Source organism: Protomyctophum parallelum (assembly GCF_964188405.1).
Source record: "Protomyctophum parallelum genome assembly, chromosome: 17".
In the NCBI taxonomy this organism is placed as follows: domain Eukaryota; kingdom Metazoa; phylum Chordata; class Actinopteri; order Myctophiformes; family Myctophidae; genus Protomyctophum; species Protomyctophum parallelum.
This window is the reverse complement of record NC_139719.1, coordinates 32,940,412-32,960,494: the sequence shown is the minus strand read 5'-3', so window position 1 is coordinate 32,960,494 and position 20,083 is coordinate 32,940,412. Positions and strand designations below refer to the sequence as shown.

The 20,083-nt window shown below is 41.8% G+C and overlaps 1 protein-coding gene across 2 annotated transcripts; it reads right to left on the bottom strand.

Moving 5' to 3' along the window:
* Positions 1 to 236: 236 nt before the first annotated feature.
* Positions 237 to 12,458, bottom strand: tbc1d24 (TBC1 domain family, member 24). Of its 2 annotated transcripts, XM_083788084.1 has the most exons (8): positions 12,401 to 12,458; positions 12,198 to 12,297; positions 7,853 to 8,977; positions 5,243 to 5,401; positions 4,137 to 4,200; positions 3,615 to 3,710; positions 2,348 to 2,594; positions 237 to 1,899 (listed from the first exon to the last, which is right to left on the bottom strand). In XM_083788084.1, exons 3-8 carry the CDS (start codon positions 8,842 to 8,844, stop codon positions 1,742 to 1,744), a joined length of 1,716 nt encoding a protein of 571 aa, XP_083644210.1. In that variant the 5' UTR covers positions 8,845 to 8,977; positions 12,198 to 12,297; positions 12,401 to 12,458; the 3' UTR covers positions 237 to 1,741. The 2 variants fall into 2 exon arrangements, with proteins under 2 accessions (XP_083644210.1, XP_083644211.1); XM_083788085.1 differs by lacking the exon at positions 12,401 to 12,458 and having other exon boundaries at positions 12,170 to 12,200.
* Between the last annotated feature and the right edge of the window lie 7,625 nt (positions 12,459 to 20,083).

Genomic DNA, 20,083 nt, shown 5'->3' with positions numbered 1-20,083 from the left:
TACTGATTTGTGTGAGGTTTGGACAAAATCTGTAGTAGCAAAGTAAAAGGGAAAAAACATCTACTGTAGGGGCATGTACTATACGTGCAGTATAGGTCATGTGATTGCAAAAGGCATCTGACACATTTCTGTGACAGAGTCCATAGAATTGCCACCTTCCCCTTCAAGCATAAATGTAGTACAAAATTGAACAGCCAGCACAGGCAAAGAAATACAAATGAAAACATAACAAGGAGTCATTTGCCATAAGTGTATTATTGTACTTTCACATGTAATAACTTTTCACTGGAACAGAACCTGAAACATACACATGTACACAGCTATTTAGATGTTGCATAACCCACAGAGGCTGTAGTCAACATTACAATGTTAGACTTCACTTGATAGTCACATGACTGAGGGACGGATAGATCGAAGAGAAGATGATCACACTGCATTTAACTTCACTATTGGTTGTAAATAAAAAAATATCCCACAACTTATTCATCCAATCATGACCAAATATTCACATAAACACTAAAAGATTCTTAGAGTGCAGTAGCAGAACAGTTTAGCTGGTGAGACTTGTTTTACAATGGCTCCATTTACATTCAACATTAATACTTCCATATATATATACCGTCAAAAAAGCACCACAATAAGTCCTACTTCATACCAATTATACTTTTTACACTGTTTTGTCATATTAAATGGAAATATGGTAAGCTATTTTTGGCGAGCAACGCCATCATAAAGTCCAATTCAGATTCAACTCATCAGATGGGTGTCCCAAATACTGTATGTACAAGTGTGTAAGAGGGAGGATAAACATGACTGGTCTTCAGCAAATTTTACATGAGCCCTCACACAAACCTGTATCGACTGTATTTGAAAATCAAGCTTCACCATACACTTCACATTATTTAACCAATACAAACGTCAGTTCATCAACATGACCCCACATGTTGATGAGACATCACATGAACATATCTAGTTGATGAAAACAGCATCAGACACAATGCATTCTGTTATTAGTACACCCCCCACCAACAAAGATAGTAGAAGCTAGCTACAGTTTTGGCGACTTTCGCTAAACCAATCTACACATTTGAACAAGAATCAGGAATTTCAAAGGTTTCCAATGGGAAGCTGAGCACAAATTATTATGGATATTACGAATAGTTCAGTAGCTGAATATCATGTGTAGGCTGTAACTAGAGAAAAACCTGAATAGTTAAACATGAAGTACATTAATTACCCTTACAAAGAGGATTAACAAAAATATGAATACATATACCACAATTATAAATCTTTAATACAAAAGAAAAACCACGAAGATATATTCAAATTATAATAAGTGCATCAATAAATAAAATATTAAACTTTAACAATTATGTTTTCAACATGAATTTGCTGGATGGAAATTGTTTTGTTTGCATATCCCTGTTGTGTCTTCGGTTTCGTTTTACGCAGTAGATGGACGTTTCATATGGTGCTGTACTGTGTACGAGTACAACCTTAAGTGTTTCCATATTTAATGTATATTGTGTGTGCAAATGTTAAGTATTGCATGCTTGTATGCATTTAATGAATCTGAAGAGTTGAGATGAAGAACCATTTAAGTCCATAATAATTATCCATCATTTATATTATTACTTTTTCTTTCTTTTTTTTTGGGGGGGGGGGGGTCAGAATAAATGATGTACTGAAATGGTTCTTCTCAACTCTTCATTAATTTGTGCAGCAACATTTACTTGTCCCATTATGGGGCCATGGTATCCTGGAAGCCCCATACTTCCAGAAGACCGACTATGAAGTTCTCTGCACACAGGGGCGGGTTGTCAAAGGTGGAGCAGCTGGCTGTGCGTCCATGGTTCAGCTCAGCATCAATGTAGAGAGCATTACCATCGCCTCCCCCTCCTGGTCAGACAGAGAACAACATTAGTGCTGGTACTGTAATTGTACATAGCAGTTGGCAAATAGGGCTGTAGGACAATAGCTACAAAGATAACAATAGATAATTATAGGTTATTGACTGATGATGACAGTATATCTTTAATATCTTAGCAACTAGACACTACAGTGGAGTGGATACGGTTCATTTGTCTGCTCTATTTAAGTGACAGTCTGACAGTGAAGTGAATGGCCATCTCATTGGACTTTGTCACAGTGAGTTTGGTCTGTTAGTGTTTACTGCATAATGCTGCTGTAAAATATACACTGCCATCCATACAAGTGATGCATTTATACTGTATACACAACCCAAGCTTCCTTATCACAATGACCTGAGATGACTCATATAGACGATAACACAACGGGCACAGTATCTCCACAGAGAAGGGGGGAAAACTTGCAGTTGCCCACTCACCCACTATGATTGAGTCAAAGTTGCCAGCCATGAACATGGAAGTGTTCCTGGAGTTGAGTTTGATATGACGGGCAGAGAGGAAGGGGGACACGTCTCCGGCAGGCCTCTCACTCTGTAGCAGATTATTGGTACCTGGATCTTGGCCCTCTGAGGGCGCTGTGTCTTCCAGGCCTTGATCCTTGGTGGATGAAGCCAGCTCGGGGTGACGAATCACCACCCACTCATATCGCTCTATCTCTGGCTTCAACTACACAAAGAAACAAAACTGTGTCAAATGCTGTCAGGAGTTTCTCAATAACATGATCGTTTGATAACACTGGGTCACTAGAAGTAGATTTAACTAGATTTAATTACATTACAGATACCAACACATCTAAAAAGACAACCTGATCCTGATTCTTAAATGGACAAACATATGTTAAAACCTTTTACTAATGTATGAGGTATAACATGATTAAAACCCATTTAGGACTGAGGCTGTTTCTAAAGTTTTTATATATATATATATATATATATATATATAGAGAGAGAGAGAGAGAGAGCTTCGTCTTCCCGCCCATATGGCCAAGTTCTCCATATCACTCCCCTCGCCTATGTTTATCTGATAGCTGTCAGAGGCTGCTCTCAGTCGCTGTATCATCTGGTGTCGGATGAGGCCCTAATCAGATACTATTAGGTCAGGTTACTGGAGTTTCTGATCTGTGTATATCTGTGTGTGTGGCTGGCTGTGCAGATTTGTGTGTGTGTGTGTGTGTGTGTGTGTGTCGAAAGCTCACAGAGCTGTACATCAACATAGATAGGCAGTTTAATAATTCATTCAGAAGGCATCAGAGGCCCCAGTCTGTGTGACATTTCTAGCCCAGGTGCAACAATGGATGTTACTTCTTAATGTAGCACCACCTGCCAAAACCAAGAAACTTGATATGTGGTTGTTTGTTGCCGAGAAAGACATGAATATGACGAAGGTCTTGTGACTCTTGCCCCGTAAACATGGCTTCTCCTTGGGGAGCAGAAAGTGGATATGAGCCATGAGAGCCATATGATACAGTCCCGTCTCACTGTCACCAGCAAGTAAATGGCGCCCCCTGGTGATGATATTCTGCCACTTGTTACTAATGTGAAAAAAGAAAGGACTCTAATAAAGTATATCTTAGGGAGTTCATAGTTTTAACCACAAACTAGCTTTCAAAGAACAAACATTACAGTCAGCAGATCACAATGTTATTCAGTCAAATAAGGTAGTATTAGGAATTATGAATGGACCAACTCTGAAGACGAAGCACTCCCCGGTGCCAAAGAAGCTGAGTTTGTTGCCTCCCCTCTTCCGCTCCTCCCAGTCCGTGGAGAGGAAAGCGCCGCACACCTTGATAAACATCCAGGAAAAACAGAAGAGACTTTATATCAGGATAAACTGGAGTCTGGAAAACACTGGCCATTATTATTTCTTACAAACGGTGATGGTCTTTTTGATCCTATACACACACACACGTGCGTGCGTGTGTGTGACTGTGTGTGTGTGTGTGTGTGTGTGTGTGTGTGAGAGAGAGAGCGAGAAACATGACGAACGCAGCAGTGCACAAGGCAAGCAGGGTGATGAAATGCTGGGGCCTTGTTGTGGTCAACAAAATATATCCAGAAAAGTAAGGTTTTCTTGAGCCTAGTGTCTATAAAGTCTTAATCCGGCCAGTCCACATATAATGTTCAATTGAATATATAAACACAGATGAATGGCTGAATATTTATGTAGAATGTTAAAAGAGGTATAAGACAGCATGTGTATAGTGCTTACATCACCATCGGTCGTCCGGATTAGGAGAAGGGTGGGTTCATAGCCTTCACAATGGGAGTAGAACCTGGAGAAATAAGAAAAACCATAACACAAGATGATTTAAGACTGAACCGAGGATCATCAGTTTCTAAAAATGCCTCACTTTATGGGCAATTGTGCACTTTGGATTAGTCCATTTTCTGAGCACAAACGCACAGTGAACCAATAAAGTGGGTAAATATTAACAACACTTGTTGGTAGTTTATCCTACAGTCTGTTTTTCATTGATAAAGAAGTATAGATGTTTGCGCTCTAAACTTAAGGCTTACTATAGGGCTGAAAACAGATGCGAGAGGCCAGCATGAAAGTCCATGAACAGAAAGAAAGGGCTTGCACACTGAAAGATGAAAACCGAGGCTCTTTAGGATGCAAACAAATTATATAAATTGTCCTTTACTTGAAGTAAATAAAGTGTTGAAATAAAGTGACAGAGACAGTGGACGTTTGGTCCTATGAGTAGGCAGTTGGCCTATTTGAGAGCCTCAGTTTTCATTGATAAACATTTTCCTAATCGTCATTTGGTTTGTACCAATAAAGTCTTAACTAGAGTCAATCATAATGGAACAATAGTGGCGTGTGTGATTATGATCAGAATTATAACCTGGGACATTAATAAACATACCACTCAAGCCAATCATAATGGAAAATGTGTGGCTTGTGAGATTATTTTTTTGAAAAATAAAAACAACTTGTCTTGTAACACGCTTCAATTCACACTCGTATATTAAAATCTATGGATGTGCCACTAGTAAAAAATAATAATCACTTATGTGCTTTATCACAATGATGATGTCTGTCATTCCTTGCTCAGACAGACATACACACAAAGCTGAGCACTGCAGCAGCTGCACCACTGGCAGTTGAAAGAGTGGAGACAATCATCTCCTTCACAAACTGAAGAGTTTATATAGATATTAATATAACATATATGTTGTGACACATGGAATGAACACAGAGTTCACCTCTAAGTCCAGGGATTTAAACAGGCAATTTCTGGTTCCAAATCCACAATCTTAACCCTTGGATAATGCCAACAGTACTAATGTGAGCATAGCAGGGTGGTGTACCTGTTAATGCTGCAGCCGTGAGTTGAGGTGGTAAAGAGGAGCTGGGGTTGGCAGAGGGCGAATCGTTCAGGGATCCACGACCAGATGTCGTGCATCTCCTTGGCGCTGACTATCTCTGATGAGAAGGTGTCGGGATTCAGCGCCAGCTGTACATTCCCCCTGGAGACCCCCAGAAAAGGTGGAGAAAGGGAAGATCAGTGTTAGTGATGTTGTCTTTTGACCAGTTAAAAGCAAAGCACATGTGTGGCTGAGATATTGAAGGATATTATGATTGCTGATGAACTGTCTATTCGACTTCTACATAGTATACACAGTCTAGGCCAGGGCATGACTAAAGCAGACATTAGTGCAAGGAACTTTAGACTTGATGAGCATTCATTCACAAATGAGGGGGAAAAAATAGTTTAAAAGAATAGAGGTTCAGATGGAATAGAATAAAATGGAATGCAATAAAACCCACCTATTACTGTAAAAGAACCAACGAACAGGAAGTGGTGGGATGTGCATGATGTGTAGGAGAGAAGATGAGACAGTGGATGGAAAAAGGCGGGAAACCCAGAGAAAAGACAAACAGAATGGTGAGACAAAAGGATGTACAAATTAAACCACTGCGTGCCAGAAAGCATTATCTAACAACAAGACAAAGTATAATAACGCCGTTGCTTCTCTGCACTTTGTAGGTATACGTGTAATGTAAGTCACCATGCAAGTCACCAGATGCACAACTTTACACTACATTTTTACACAAGCCTTCAGGGAACAATAAGTCCCTCATTTCAATGGCAGACTGCTTTGACTGCATCAACAAACTGACTAATGCTGCATTCACATGGAATCAGGCAAGGGCTGCATTCACATGGAATCAGGCAAGGGGTAGACAGAAAAACCTGCTGGACGGCACATAACGGTAAAAAGATTAAATATTTTAACATTGATGCTGTCTGCCGTTACCGTCGCCGTTTCCGACTGCCGTCCTGTTCCGTTTACCGTCCTGCTCCCGTCCACTAAAATGACTTCCGGTTTGCCGTCTACCGCTTGCCTGATTCCATGTGAATGCAGCATCAATAATAGTTGGTCAGGTCCCTCACTAACGCCCTTTGCCAACTTTAAATTGTATATTTATGAAGATGTTGACATTTACGTGATAGATCTGCTTCAAGAGACTGTAGGACGAATTCACCATGCAGAGCAGTGTGCCGGGTTCAAGCATCAGCAATTTCACAAGAGTTTTATATAGATATTAATATAACATATATGATGTGACACATGGAATGAAAGCTTGGAGTGGTAGGGCTATATAAGTATCGAGGCTGTGATGCACTGTCTCCCCCTTAAAGAGAGATAAGATAGGAAAGACCGAAGTATTTCTGTGTCTATGTGCGTAGTACACTGTGATTGGTTCATTTTATGGAGACATACACTACCTTCGTGGGGAGTGGGGACATGCATACATTACAGACCAACATTGTTCTATATGGCTGGGCCCTGAAGCCATACTGTAAAAAGACTGGACTCCCTGACCAATTTACCAATTGAAATTGCTTGCTACTAACCGAAAGACCTGCTTATAGTAACCGTTTCTGTGCAATTCTAAGGCATAACTCTCATTCCTAGCATACCACCTCCAATTGGATTTGACAGTCTCTCTCTTTATTTATGCTAGCATTAACAGTTACTTTAAGTGTCATAATGGCCTAAACCAAATTCCTTTATTCCTGTTCCAGATACAGAATGTTATTTACATGTAGTAATTTATTTGTACAGAAAGTACAAAACTAGTTTAAAATAGTCTCAAAGAAATGTCAGAAATGTCTTTATTGGTTTATTGGTTAGGCTTTGCAGCGGATATTGTCATGTCACTACAAACAAACTGTACAGGTAGGGTAGTAAAAGGCTAAGCTGCCTTTTTGTACACATCCAGATCATTTGCCAAAGTGCAGTTAGAAGCCATCCTGCCTTAAGACAGCAAAGCACAGCATTGGGTAATGGGTCTGAGATAGGAGTCAGCAGCATTTACAGAGCGTGGGAGATGCCACGGTTGTTTCAACAAATCTGTTAAGGAAGGTCGAGGAGGACAACACCATGACTTAGGCCAGATTTTGAAAGCAGGGGAAAACGACTTGGACAGCCAGTAGATATTGGCCAGTACCGTTACATCAGTACATCTCGTCATGGAGAATACCATATTCAGCCTACGTGACTAGCATGAGTCACGTAGGCCCATGCAGGTTTACAATGTGTATGACCCCGTCAACTGACATCATCCTGTGCAAATGATTTAACCCAGCTGAGACACACAAGGTGTGTGATGCATATGAACGCATTCTATTCTCAAACATGACTACGGAGAGACCAGATCCCTTGCTTTGCCAGAACAGAATATACTGCAAACTCATTCACCGTGGTGTGTAGTGTACACATTCAATGATCATATGCAAATTAAGTTTGGATAATTGTCACGTTTGTGGCATCAACTACCATTTCTGAAAGAAGTTCAAGAATGTGGGATTCAATCTTACTTGACAAAGAATAGATGAGCCTGAAAGACATGCATACAAACAAAGAACATAACAATCCTCCCAGTGTAGTGCATACAAAAGTACACCATACCGCTTCTGTTTGACAGTGATGCCCTTCTGCTGCAGGGCCTTTTCATTGGCGTTCTGCAGAAGGGTGATCTCCTTGCGGCTAAACAGGCGGATAGAGAAGGCCTTCTCGAGTAACTTCTCCGGGGTGACAGTGGATGCGATGCCTTTAATGAAGGCCTGAATGTCTTTCCTCACTCCCCCCGTGTCCTGCTTTTCCTGTTGGCCTGCCTGGCTCGCCTGAGCACCCACCTTGTGCTTGCGGTAGAACTTGAGGAGGGCCAGGGCCACCCGGAAGAGGACCTTGTAACCTTCCACCAGGTAGACGTCAAGGACTCTGGCAACATGGCTGAAGGGAAGGTCCCCCAGCACCCAGCGCTGCCAGTCTACATAGACCTCCATCACATCCTGTGCTGTGGCCACGATCAGCTTGTGACCTGCCTGGCAATACTTGTTGGCCAGGTCACCGAAGGTCATGCAACTGGACTCATAGGCCAGATAGGTCTGATCCAGTAGTCGTCTGCTTTGCTCGTTGCAGGAGAGCATGCGGCTGACATGCTCAAAACACTGTGCCTCGTCTGCACTGAAGTGCAGGAGCAACGCCGTGATAGCAGGCAGCGACGGGCAGTAGGAAATGTCCGGAAACTGTCCCGCCACACAGGAGATGACCCGGTGAACGGATGCTACGGCCTCAGACTTCAGGCAGTAATGTGGGACGGGGCTCCCATCCACAAAGTCAGGCAGCGGCATGGCTGAGGAGGGCTTCTTGGTGGCTGCACTTCCCATGAGGTCCCGGTAGACAGCTGCATCTGGGGTTACTGTGCGACAGGGAATGGCTTTGATGAGCTGCTGAAGGACCTGTGCACGCAGTTTGTGGTTCTTGGACCAGTAGCCCTGCCGAGCCATCTGCTTGAACTCCTTCAGGTCCTTACAGTCCACATTGGTGGGGCCGCTGCTTTTAGCCATCTCCCCCATCTGATCCCAGTCCACAAAGCTGCCATAGTCTTCCTCAGCCATTGTACCAGAACCTGAAGCTATGGCCAAGGCCACAGTGACCACAGTGGGTCAAGGGACTGGTGTATACCAAGTCTTCCGTCCTCCACACAACGGACTAGTTCTAATGATCCTTTAGCTGCCCATGATGTGGCCCCTGAAATGCAGATAAAAGAGAATTAATGAGAATATATTATTCTGAAAAAGGTTAGACAATTATGGTGGAATTATCTGTATTTCAGACTCTGAGAAAAAGGAAGGTCAACTTCTTGTTAAGAGTCGTCCTAGCTTCTCGGTTCCTATTTAATTGGCCGACTTGGTAATCTGTATCCATTTTATCTAAATAGAAGACCAAGACATACAATTTGCAGGCATGTTTAACCAGATCTGTTCTGCCACTGGGTTTCAGTTCATACAAGGAGGTATGTCAGGATCTGGGTTCACCGTAGAAAGCAAATTGGAGACATGGACATTTTGTATGTCACACATCTAGAGATTAGAAATGCTAGCAAAATCACTGATGCATAGCCTAAATAGAACAGAACTGTGTGAGGTTTCCTAGTCATGCCACGTGATAAGAAAGAAAACTGCAGAAGACGACCTTTGATGCAGAAATATAACTTACAGGGTTTATAGGCAAGCCTATGTTAGTGATTATGGTCAGATTGGCCACTGCACCTACTGTCCGTCCGGACAATTCTGGATGAAAGCAAAGACAATACATGGCAAAAGTATCTGACTCTGGATGTTACTAAACTGAACCAAATCTGAATGCAGAATCGCAGATAATCCAAAAATCTCCAAAAGATACAATAGGTCCAATCTCCAAACATTGCTGATAACCTGATCTTTTGATACTGATCATAACTTGTCAAGATTATTATTCTAAGTTTTCCTGTTGTTGTTGTTGTATTAGATAGTAGTACATAGAGAGGAAGGAAATCAAAGTCAGAGGGAAGGGAGTTGGATTTGGAACTCGGGTTTATGCAATAACTAGGCAGGTGCCCAGTAGCCACCCTGGCCTATATGTTTCCTTGAGAGTGCCATTATGCTCGATTATGAAGGAGCTGTCTTGTGACAAACATTGACGTAAGGCTGTGATTCATCTTTGGCCTTACGATATTCTTTAACAATCACTACATTGTAAAACTCAATCAAGATGCCCCTCCATGCTGACCTGGCACTGTATGATATGTTTTACGAGTACATATTGTGACTATGACATAAACGGATGTGTATATATATTATTAGAATGTCAAATTTTTTTATTTGATTGGGTTTTTTAAACTATTAGTGTCACTGTATTTTTTTGAAAAGTCTCCTGTGGACAAGTGGTGAAAATTAGCACATGTGCTAACACACTGTAAACGATGCATCTACAATTTGTACAACTGTGCAATGAGCAATTGCAAAGTGTTATGTCCATATCAAATAAATAAACATATAAATAATATGGTCTAGTTTCTCTTTCCAGAGAACTACACATTGGCCTGTGTTTCATATACTTGAGCTCAGCTCATGCAATAAAAGTGTCTCAGAATCCATCTGCCTGGCTCAACATCCAACATTTTGTGTCGTGTGTGTAGCAGGGTGGCTCAGAGCCTCTGCCTGATGGCCTCAAAAGTCTATTATCTCCCCCGGTCCAATGGGTCCATATAGGGATATCCCTTTGGTCTAGTGGTTAGGATATTGGACTTTCATGCGGGACACCCGAGTTTGAATTCCGGGCGTTACATGCAGTGTTAAGATGGGGCAAGGGGGTTAATAGTACTTAGTATATGTTGTATGTATGTTTTGTTCAGAATGTTTTCTTTTACTCTTTTAATGGAAAGCACACTGAATTAAGTAAGAATTGTGCTAGGCCTAAAATGGACTTGAAAAACGTTCACAAAGCAAAGCCCTCGTGTCATCTGTCGTATTCCAGTGTAGACTACCTACCTATACCATGTATGATTGTATGGCATAGCAAATACAAAAAAATGTCAAGGCATCTTGAGGATGACACGAAAACCCACCTTCAAACTTATGCATGAATGGAAGTTAAGCAACACCAAGTCAAGTCAGTGAGGTCTCATCAAATATTAGAACAGCAAAGTCAGCATCAACAAAAGGTTAATGGCTAGGGTCATGTGATGTGACAGACACTAGCATCATATTGGAGTAGGATGAACTGCATGGGGCCAGTGTTCTTCTAAAGTCCACCTGGTGAGCTGCACTGCACCAAAGAGTGTTATGCTTCTGAATTAGACATGCACATTGCACATCTACTGTTGAATACCAAGGGGAAATGTGCACAACCTTTTAATGCACCAACTTTGTTTTTGGCCAAAACCAGTTGGGACTGCCATCATAGTTTTAATAAGATATGCACTGGTCCGATGTCATCATACTTGGCCAGATGTTAACATGATGCAACAACAAGAATTAGTTAACTGAAAGTTAAAGAAATGCGTCGTTCAGAAATTCAGTTAAATTACTTTTCTCTTGTTGTGCCGATTAGGAATAGGGGCGTGAATCTTATTGCCAGTGCCACCGCAGGTCATGGACTACGTCACCGGTTAATTACTGTAAAGCTTGGAGGTTTTAACTAACACAAGCTCGGTTGGGAACTGAGCCACAGAGCCAGTGCAGCAGTAAGAACTGATCCCAGCACAGCTATTGCATAGACAGTACAAACGAGAATCTGCAGTGTACAGCTGTCAATGTTTATCAAGTAGTTCACACTTCACAGTCACACCACTGCAGCAATGGCGTGTACACTGACATTTAAAAGTAATCGTTCAGCTTTTGAATTTTTATACATGTTGTTCTTCTTAAATGGATAGCTTGGTAAAATGGAAGCATCACTGTAATAAGCATCTTTCGGCTATTCGCGGAACCAAACTGTGAAAACTGGCAAGTTCCGAACATTCTATATAAAACACCGTGTCTCAGTTAAGGATTTACCACACAAACTAAGCTAATTCACCCTTTTCATTCATACCTGTAGTTAGCAAGCTAGCTAGCCAGGCAAGAAACCTTTTCAGCGCATTGAACAGCAAGTACAGTCCACACCAGCAGAGCTACGTTACATGCACATTGCGCGACACACATACATTAATGCACATATCAAATAACACCACATCTGTTTCAACGCAGCAACGTTACAATCTCTATCTCTGCTAGCTAACATAAACATGCCAACCCCAAATGAAATTTGGTCCCAGGGCTTTCGCCGAGTTTGCTCTTGTGTGGAGTTGATTTGCTGCAAGCCAATGTACATATTAGACCAAACGAAAGACAGGGCCAACGGGTTTTTGTTTTCCTTAAAAAGTCGAAAGACAACATATTAAAAGACACGAAAGAATACCTGTGAAGATAAGAAGAGACACTCCTACCTGGATATGAGATGTCTTGGAGACGTGTGGAGCAGCAGCATTCATATCCAGTTCGCTCGCGCATGCGCAGTGAGCCTCTGGGAGGATCCATGGTGGAACACTGAAACAGACAAGATAGTTCAGGTCACAGATGCTAAAATCATCCGAGGTATTTAGCAATATATAGCACACACATAGTCACAGTTACACCAACTTATGCTTACACAACATCCTTGGAAATGGAAATGGCCTCCTTTCAGCTTCAAAACTTTGTCACTGCACCTAAAAGAAAAAACACATTATCCTATCAGTACACACAGTTTGCACTTTATTTCAAACTCATCTGCTGTTGTATAATGTTATATAGTTTGTCCACAATTGTCTAGACTGTGTCACTCTCTCTCACTCACACACACGCACGCGTCGCACGCACATACACAAAGTCAAACCAGGTCCAGCCAAAGGTCACGTGCCACATCATTCCTTGCCTCCTGTTGTTTTCAGGGTTGGGTTCAAGGTCCTGGGGGCTGGTGGTGCTCACATATAGAGCATGGTAAAGCACCGGCATATCCAACTGACCTGCTGAGCAGGACCCTATAAGAAAAGTTAAGTCGCCCAGGTTGTCTAGTAGTAGTCATCACTCGTACCAAATAAATAACCAAAGCCTTTCTGTAGCTCTCATACTCTGGAATGCCCTTCCACAGGTTCTAAGCACTGCAGCTTCTGTGGGCATTGGGAGAAAAAAAACCCACTTCTGTTTAAACAAGCATTTGCGGAATGTCCTTGATTTTTATCTTCTTTGTGTGTAATTCTGTCTGCTGTTTTCTATTGTACAGTTTGTGTTTTTGTTGATTTTTATTGTATGTAAAGCACTTTGTGAGCTGTAGGCCTACATACATTATGGCAGCATTATTATTGGTAAAGAATAGGATACAGATCATGTATTCTCACCACGACCTGCAGCTTGACATGAAATGACATCTAACCTTAGGCTTTCTCTGAAGACTTTGCTTTGGTTACATGTGAAATTTGCCTTGTTTACTAGCAACGCTGTCCAGGTAATGGCAGGCACTGACAAGGTCAGGAAGTACCCAACCAAAGGCAACAACACCCTGCTTTGTCCACTTCTCAAAGCACCCGCCAGAACACATGACAGTTATTACTGATAATTCAATAATATGGGACAATAATTGCCTCTCAGTAAGACTTGGGCTAAAAGGTTGTTTTTCCTTCCTGTGTTTTCCATGGGCTCCTCTTGAATTCTGCTGAGGTTTTTCATGTCTTTATTTTGTGTTTCCCTGATTGATCTGTCTAGAGTTGGTGGTGTTTAAAAGCAAATGTGTACGTGTAGCCTATACCTCTCGAGAAATCAACTCTGTTTTTTTCCCTCTTTGGAATTGAGAAAGGACACAAATGTTTTTCTCTGCAAAGTGCAAACCACTGTGGTTTGTGGGTTACACAGCCACTGTTAAAGACAGAGCAACAGATCATTAATGCTGGAAACTCATATGTGAAGAACAAGGTAACATTGCCAACTCGCCCCCGCGAAAAGTGAAGACGGCTCGCCCCGGAATTTCGAAAAGTGAAGACGGCTCGCCCCAAGTCGTAGCTCGCCCCCAAAGCGTGGATATCTCGCCCCAATACCCAACCACCTATGTTATCCCCATTACCTATGTTAATTATCATTTGGAATACTCATGAATATTAAATAAGTTTAAATATATTTAGGAAATCTGTGTTTGAACAAAGGGTACTTGGGTACCCTTTTATTTATATGGGTAAATCTTATTTCCTATTTAACAATATAACGGGTTCCAGAGTGGTTCTTCAGCCGGAGTTTTTTTTTTAAAATTTGGAAAGAACCATGAAATGATGCTTATAATTACCTGTAAAAATGGCTGAGTAAGTGTATCAGTCACAGCCAACAATTTGGCTGGTGGTTTGGATAGTTTCCCCAAATGGCATAGGGATGATATACAACAGTATGAGTTCATTTGACCCAGAATCAAATAACACCATGCACCCAGTAGGCTATTTGAACAGGAGAGCAGGCTGCTGTGAGCTTGGGGCTGTTGCTGGTACTGACCCAGCAGCCATTGAAGACTGCTGACTGTCATGTCACATGAGGCCAGTAGGCCACCGTGTTCCACTGCCCACTGGGACAACATCACATCATGTTCAGGGAGGGAGTACATTGGTGGCGTGTAATGGGCATAGAATCAGGAGACATTTTAACTCCTGAATTGGATACAGTACAGATGGATAGTGTGCGTGCGCGCATGCACGAGGCAGAGAAAGAAAGAGACAGATGGTACGGTGAGCCAGTAAGCCTTAGGTTATAGCTTATAGGGATTTATCCTTATCAAATCCTTCCGCTTATGCACGTAGCAGGACATAATAGCGTTGACACACACACACACACACACACACACACACACACACACACACACAGTATTTACCATAGGGGTATTTACTTACAGCTCATAAATTAGGCCAGTGACCCTAATGTAGATGGCCAGACCAGAATGTAGGCTATCAACTTTTTATTTATTTTGTATTTTTGTTCTTATTTTGTATTCTTGAATCTTAAATGTATCTCTACTCTTAACCTTTACCTATCCTGTGTTTCATATCTATTGCTTGCAGACAGTGCTGCTCTGACATCAGAATTTCCCTAGCGGGATCCATCAGTCAGTCAGTCAGTCAGTCAGTCGGTCAATGTATTTATCCTTGTACGTCATTTAAGTGGACTTAGGGCGCCCTCTCCTGGCATCCAGGAGAACTTGACCTTATTTAGAGTCAATCCACTGATAATCTCTAGATTCTGCTAACAGCAGGAGAAATTTATATTTGGTATATTTTGTTAAAAACAACAATTTATTATTCCCTTTTAACCAAATGGGTTTCCAGATTGATACACTGCAGACCAAAACATAAGCTACCTAGTTCATATTCACCTGTGCCTTGGATTCTAAAAAGAGAGCATTTACAAGATATTGGCAATGTGTTGTTTGGTCCCTGATGCTTTAATAAATATAAATATCATTGGAGCACAGGTCTCCGCCAGACCGGGTTGCCTACCCAGGTCCTGCAAACATTGGAAAGCAGCATTTGAGTGGCAGCAAATCTGAGTGCTACATCTTGATCAAATGACCCCAGAGATAATATAATTATACTGATTTTACATTACTGTTAACACATGAATGCAACAAAATAAATTATCATAAGCAAACATGCTCACATGTCTGCTGAAAGGCAAGGGTGAAGAAGTTGACTACGCTGATCTAATTAGAAGGGGTAGGTTGTTCCAGAGCCTGGAGACAGCAGCAGCAAAAGCTGCTACAAAAGCTTACATTTTAGCCTGGTTTTGTGAAACTATAGCAACTGCCTGTCAGCAGACCTCAGGGGTCTGATTCGGATATAGGGCTGTAATAGTCCGGAAAGATAAGACGGTGACAGGCCTTGAAGTTTAAAAAATGAATAAAATAACCTTAAAATGTTCCGTCCCAACCAAATACAAATGATAAAAGGCAAAAAAGCATTTGCCCATCTCTGAGTGGTGCAAAGAGGCCATTTAACCTAAATCAAAAATGTTTACTGACGGTCACACTCATGTGGTAAACATTTATGTCTGCCTACTGTTACGGACCACGGTCCTTTTGATTATTTGTTATTTGTTTAAGTATAAGTATTATTTATGGTGGCTATTAAATTAGGATAATAATTATAAGTTTGGTATTTGTTATTATGTTTTATGGCATGTGACAAGTTGTCTTTCTTTTACTACAGTACTCAAGTGAATTGACAGACATTGCTCTGAGTGACAGGTCCCTGATTGGACCTGCCCCCTCTGTTCCTTATTGGTTCTCCCTGACAACACCAGTTTCCTGTTGGCTGGGCACTCTTCCTGTCTCTGTATAAAGGCTCAGTTGAACTTTTGCTCTGGAGGGGACGACAGCATTCAGCAGCAGAGAATCGATCCCTCTTGTCCTCTCTTATTATTTTGTTTGTTTTGTTTCTGGTTCGTTATGCCGTAAGTTATGATTTGCTTTGTTTAGCCCAGTTTTGTTTGAAGTAATCTTTAAGTTGCCTGTGAGTCTGTAAACTATTATTTATCCTTGTTAAATAAGAAGCCTGGTTCCTACCTCCACCATGTAGGGGTGCCAGGTCTTTTCTATTGTTAACTTATTGTAATTTTGGTTAGTTAGGGTAGTTAGGGATTTAGAATTGTAATTTTGTTTAACATTCTGTTAGGGCCTTTAGGTAGGGGTAAACTTTTGATTTCTAGTTAGATTAGTTTGGTTAGAACAGCACCTGCACTCTGAAGTTAAAAAATGGAAGAATTGTGAACCAGAATTGTACAAATTCTCTGCAATTGAAAGAAAAGAGCAGCTACAAATAAATTGTTCTTTTCACCCTGTCTCCTCTCAAATTGTGTCATGTCCCTTCACCCTAGACGAAGGTCCATAACACTACCAAAATTTAGATTTTTCATTTAATGAAAAACACCATGAAAAACACTTGGCATAGGCAATAATTAATTTGGCAATCAATCTATGAATTGACTATCATTGCACCTTTTTTGACCCAATAATTGCAATTCGAATCCATCTCTGAGAATATTCTCCTCTGGTGCCACTGAAGTTTTAGTTCACACCAGAGACACGCCCACACTACTCACCCCACCCGGCCACATAATATTCCATCTCTGAGAATATTTTCTCAGTGTTTAGATTCCCCAAGTTCCCAACATTGTCAGTTCAAACCCCACCATGGTTGTTTGTCTTGAGACTTTGCAGCATGTTTTGAAGGCTAAAATGTAGAACAACACTTAATAACCTAAACACTATAGACTTAGTAAAGTACTTGGATCACGTTTTCAGTCGATGGCATGTTGTGTGCTTGTAGATTGGCTATTCTTGGCTAATGTTGGTTAAAGGACTATAAAAACTGTGATGGAAGATAAAAACAATTACATACAATACTGTCCTTAATTTTAATGTTTTAACTTTTAAGTCATAATGTCCTAATACTTAGCCTAAATTGTTCACAGCTATCGGCTTTTGTATTTCATTGATTGATGTTTGTTACAATAAATACATGAAATAGAAGTGGTGGGATTCAATTTACTTAATTTGTTGTGACAGTTCTGTGGTCTCTGTTGTGACAGTTCTGTGGTCTGTGCTTTGATTCACTGTGTGCTGACTCTGCTGCGTCTTGTATTCTATAGTGATTTCTTTGTTGTTTATTTTGTTTCTTACGTCTTTTTCAATTTAGTTTAGTTTTTTGTGGGTGTTTTCTTTCTCTCTCTCTCTCTCTCTCTCGTTCTCTCGCTCACTCACTCACTCACTCACACTGAAAACACCAGCCCGGCGGAGACAATGGGGGGATCAAATGTTGTCCAGCATGACATATGAATAAGCTTTGAAGAGTCTACTTACCGATGATGACACACAGGAGTGATGGTTGGTCATGTTGTCAGATCAAAGCAGAACTGATGACGTCCTGCTTCAAACCATGCAGTTATATTAGTCCTAATACGGTTTACATAGACTTATAACCAATATTTGAGTAGCCTATATTTATCTACAGAGCTCCTAAGGGACATTTATGCAAAGGAGCTGTACCATGTGATGTCAAATATGTTAGGCTACACTTCTCTGCAGCATAGCTGTATTATTTATACAGTAACTCCAGGCTACTCATTCAACAATAAACAATAAACATCATGAATTCAGCAACATCATGAACTCATCAGCAATATTTCTTGTCATCCCTTGTTCCAACCCCCACAACAAATTTCAAATCACCATAAAAGGTAAAAAATAACAAAAATATGTACAGGTTGGGGAACAAAGAAGGGGGTTATATAAGGAGGTGGGACCGTGGGAGTATATGCATAATTGCATATCCGGTCTGTGTTTTGTGGATTTGGCATATGAGCGGGTCCCCCGGGAGGTTCTGTGGGAGGTACTGCAGGAGTATGGGGTGAGGGGGACCTTGTTGAGGGCCATCCAATCTCTGTACACCCAAAGCGAGAGCTGCGTGCTCGGGAGTAAGTCGGATTCGTTTCCAGGTGGGGGTTGGCCTCCTCCATGGCTGCGCATTGTCACCTATCCTGTTTGTGATTTACATGAACAGGATCTCGAGGCAAAGTCGTGGCGGAGATATGGCTCGGTGAGCTAAGGGTTGCTTCACTGCTTTCTACAGATGATGTGGTCCTTAAGGCACCATCGGTCCAAGACCTTCAACTCTCATTGGACCGGTTTGCAGTCGAGTGTACGGCGGCTGGAATGAGGAGTAGCATCTCCAAATCTGAGGCCATGGTTCTCAGCAGGAAACCGATGGATTGTGCAGTCCAAGTAGACATTACCCCAGGTGAAGGAGTTTAAGTATCTCAGGGTCTTGTTCATGAGTGAGGGGAGGACGGAGAAGGAGATCAGCCGGAGAAACAGAGCAGCAGGGGCCGTATTGCAGTCGCTGTACCGCACTGCAAAGAGAGCCAGAAGGCAAAGCTCTCTGTCTACCGAGCAAAATCTTCGTTCCAACTCTCACCTATGGTAATGAAGTGTGGGTCATGACCGAAAGAATAAGGTTGCGAATATAAGCGGCATAAAGTCGCTGCTTCTTCACCTGGAAAGGAGCCAGCTTAGGTGGTTCGGCATCTAGGATGCCTCCTAGGGAGGTCATTGCTCTGGAGAGGGAAGTCTGGAGCTCTCTGGTGGAGCTGTTTCCCCCACAACCCGACTACGGATAAGCTGTTGAAGATGGATGGGTTTCTATCTCCTTTTCTGCTTTTGTGCTAGCTAGACCAATGGGGAGATTGCTGCATGCTGCAGCACAAATCTTAGTTAGTTAGCCCTGCTTCTCATATGCTGGCATGCAGTACCCGGGATTTAACCTAGGACCCTGTGGTCATGCTAATCTTCTGCCACAATGTAGACACGACTGTATTGAGGAAAAAGCACACCTGTCCTTTAACCTCTCAAACCGCTCACTAGACCTCACACCTTGGACTCACCTAATCCCTGCTCATTATAGGGCGGGATGGCTCAGGGTAGACTAGGACAGAGTACAGCAATGGTCCTTGTTTTGAAGATTCTCAACAGACTAGTGCCCATGTACCTATACCCTCCCTCAAAACCGCCATAAAAGAGCACCTGTCTGGCGTGTCTGCAATTTACAACTGGACCTCCAAGACAAGTCTTCTAGCTTGTCAAAAAATGTACCCCCCACTGTTTTAGTATGCATGATTTCTTGTATAGTACTGTATTGTATGTCTTTATACGTCTTGATGAATTGAATACACAGGACCACGATGGAAACAGGCCAATGAGGCCATCAGGGCTTTTCTTGTTATCCTTTTACCTCTGTACCTTTTGTAAACTGTTAACCATTCAACCAATTAGATGTCTGAGACCTGAGATGACCTGAAGTGGCTTTTGTACTGTTAGACATGGGCACCAGCCAGTATACAGACAGAATGCCTTAACAGCAATGGTACGTGCAAGGCCTCAGAAATAGATCATGGTTGGTGGTATTGCCTTTTTGCAAAACGTTCCTGATCAGATGTGCTCACAGTTGTAATTTTGACACAGCATGCTAATTCTGATTTGGTGGCTATTCTGTGAATTAAAACGTCTAAATGACCGTTGATCCCTGGTTCTGTTGTAGTAATAGGCCACATCTAACTTAACATTACGTATGTATGGCAAGTTCATTATTTGTGTGGTCTACTGAGTCTCTTCAGTCGCTGAAGGCCTTATTTACCTTATTAAACACATTAAAATGGGCTCCCCAGTTGCGTGTCAATTCAACAACCGAGGCTTTGGCCAGCACGGCTCAAAGAAAACATGTCACCCAATAGCGTGGGCTCCATTGTATCTTTGAAAGGAGCAAGAAGCACT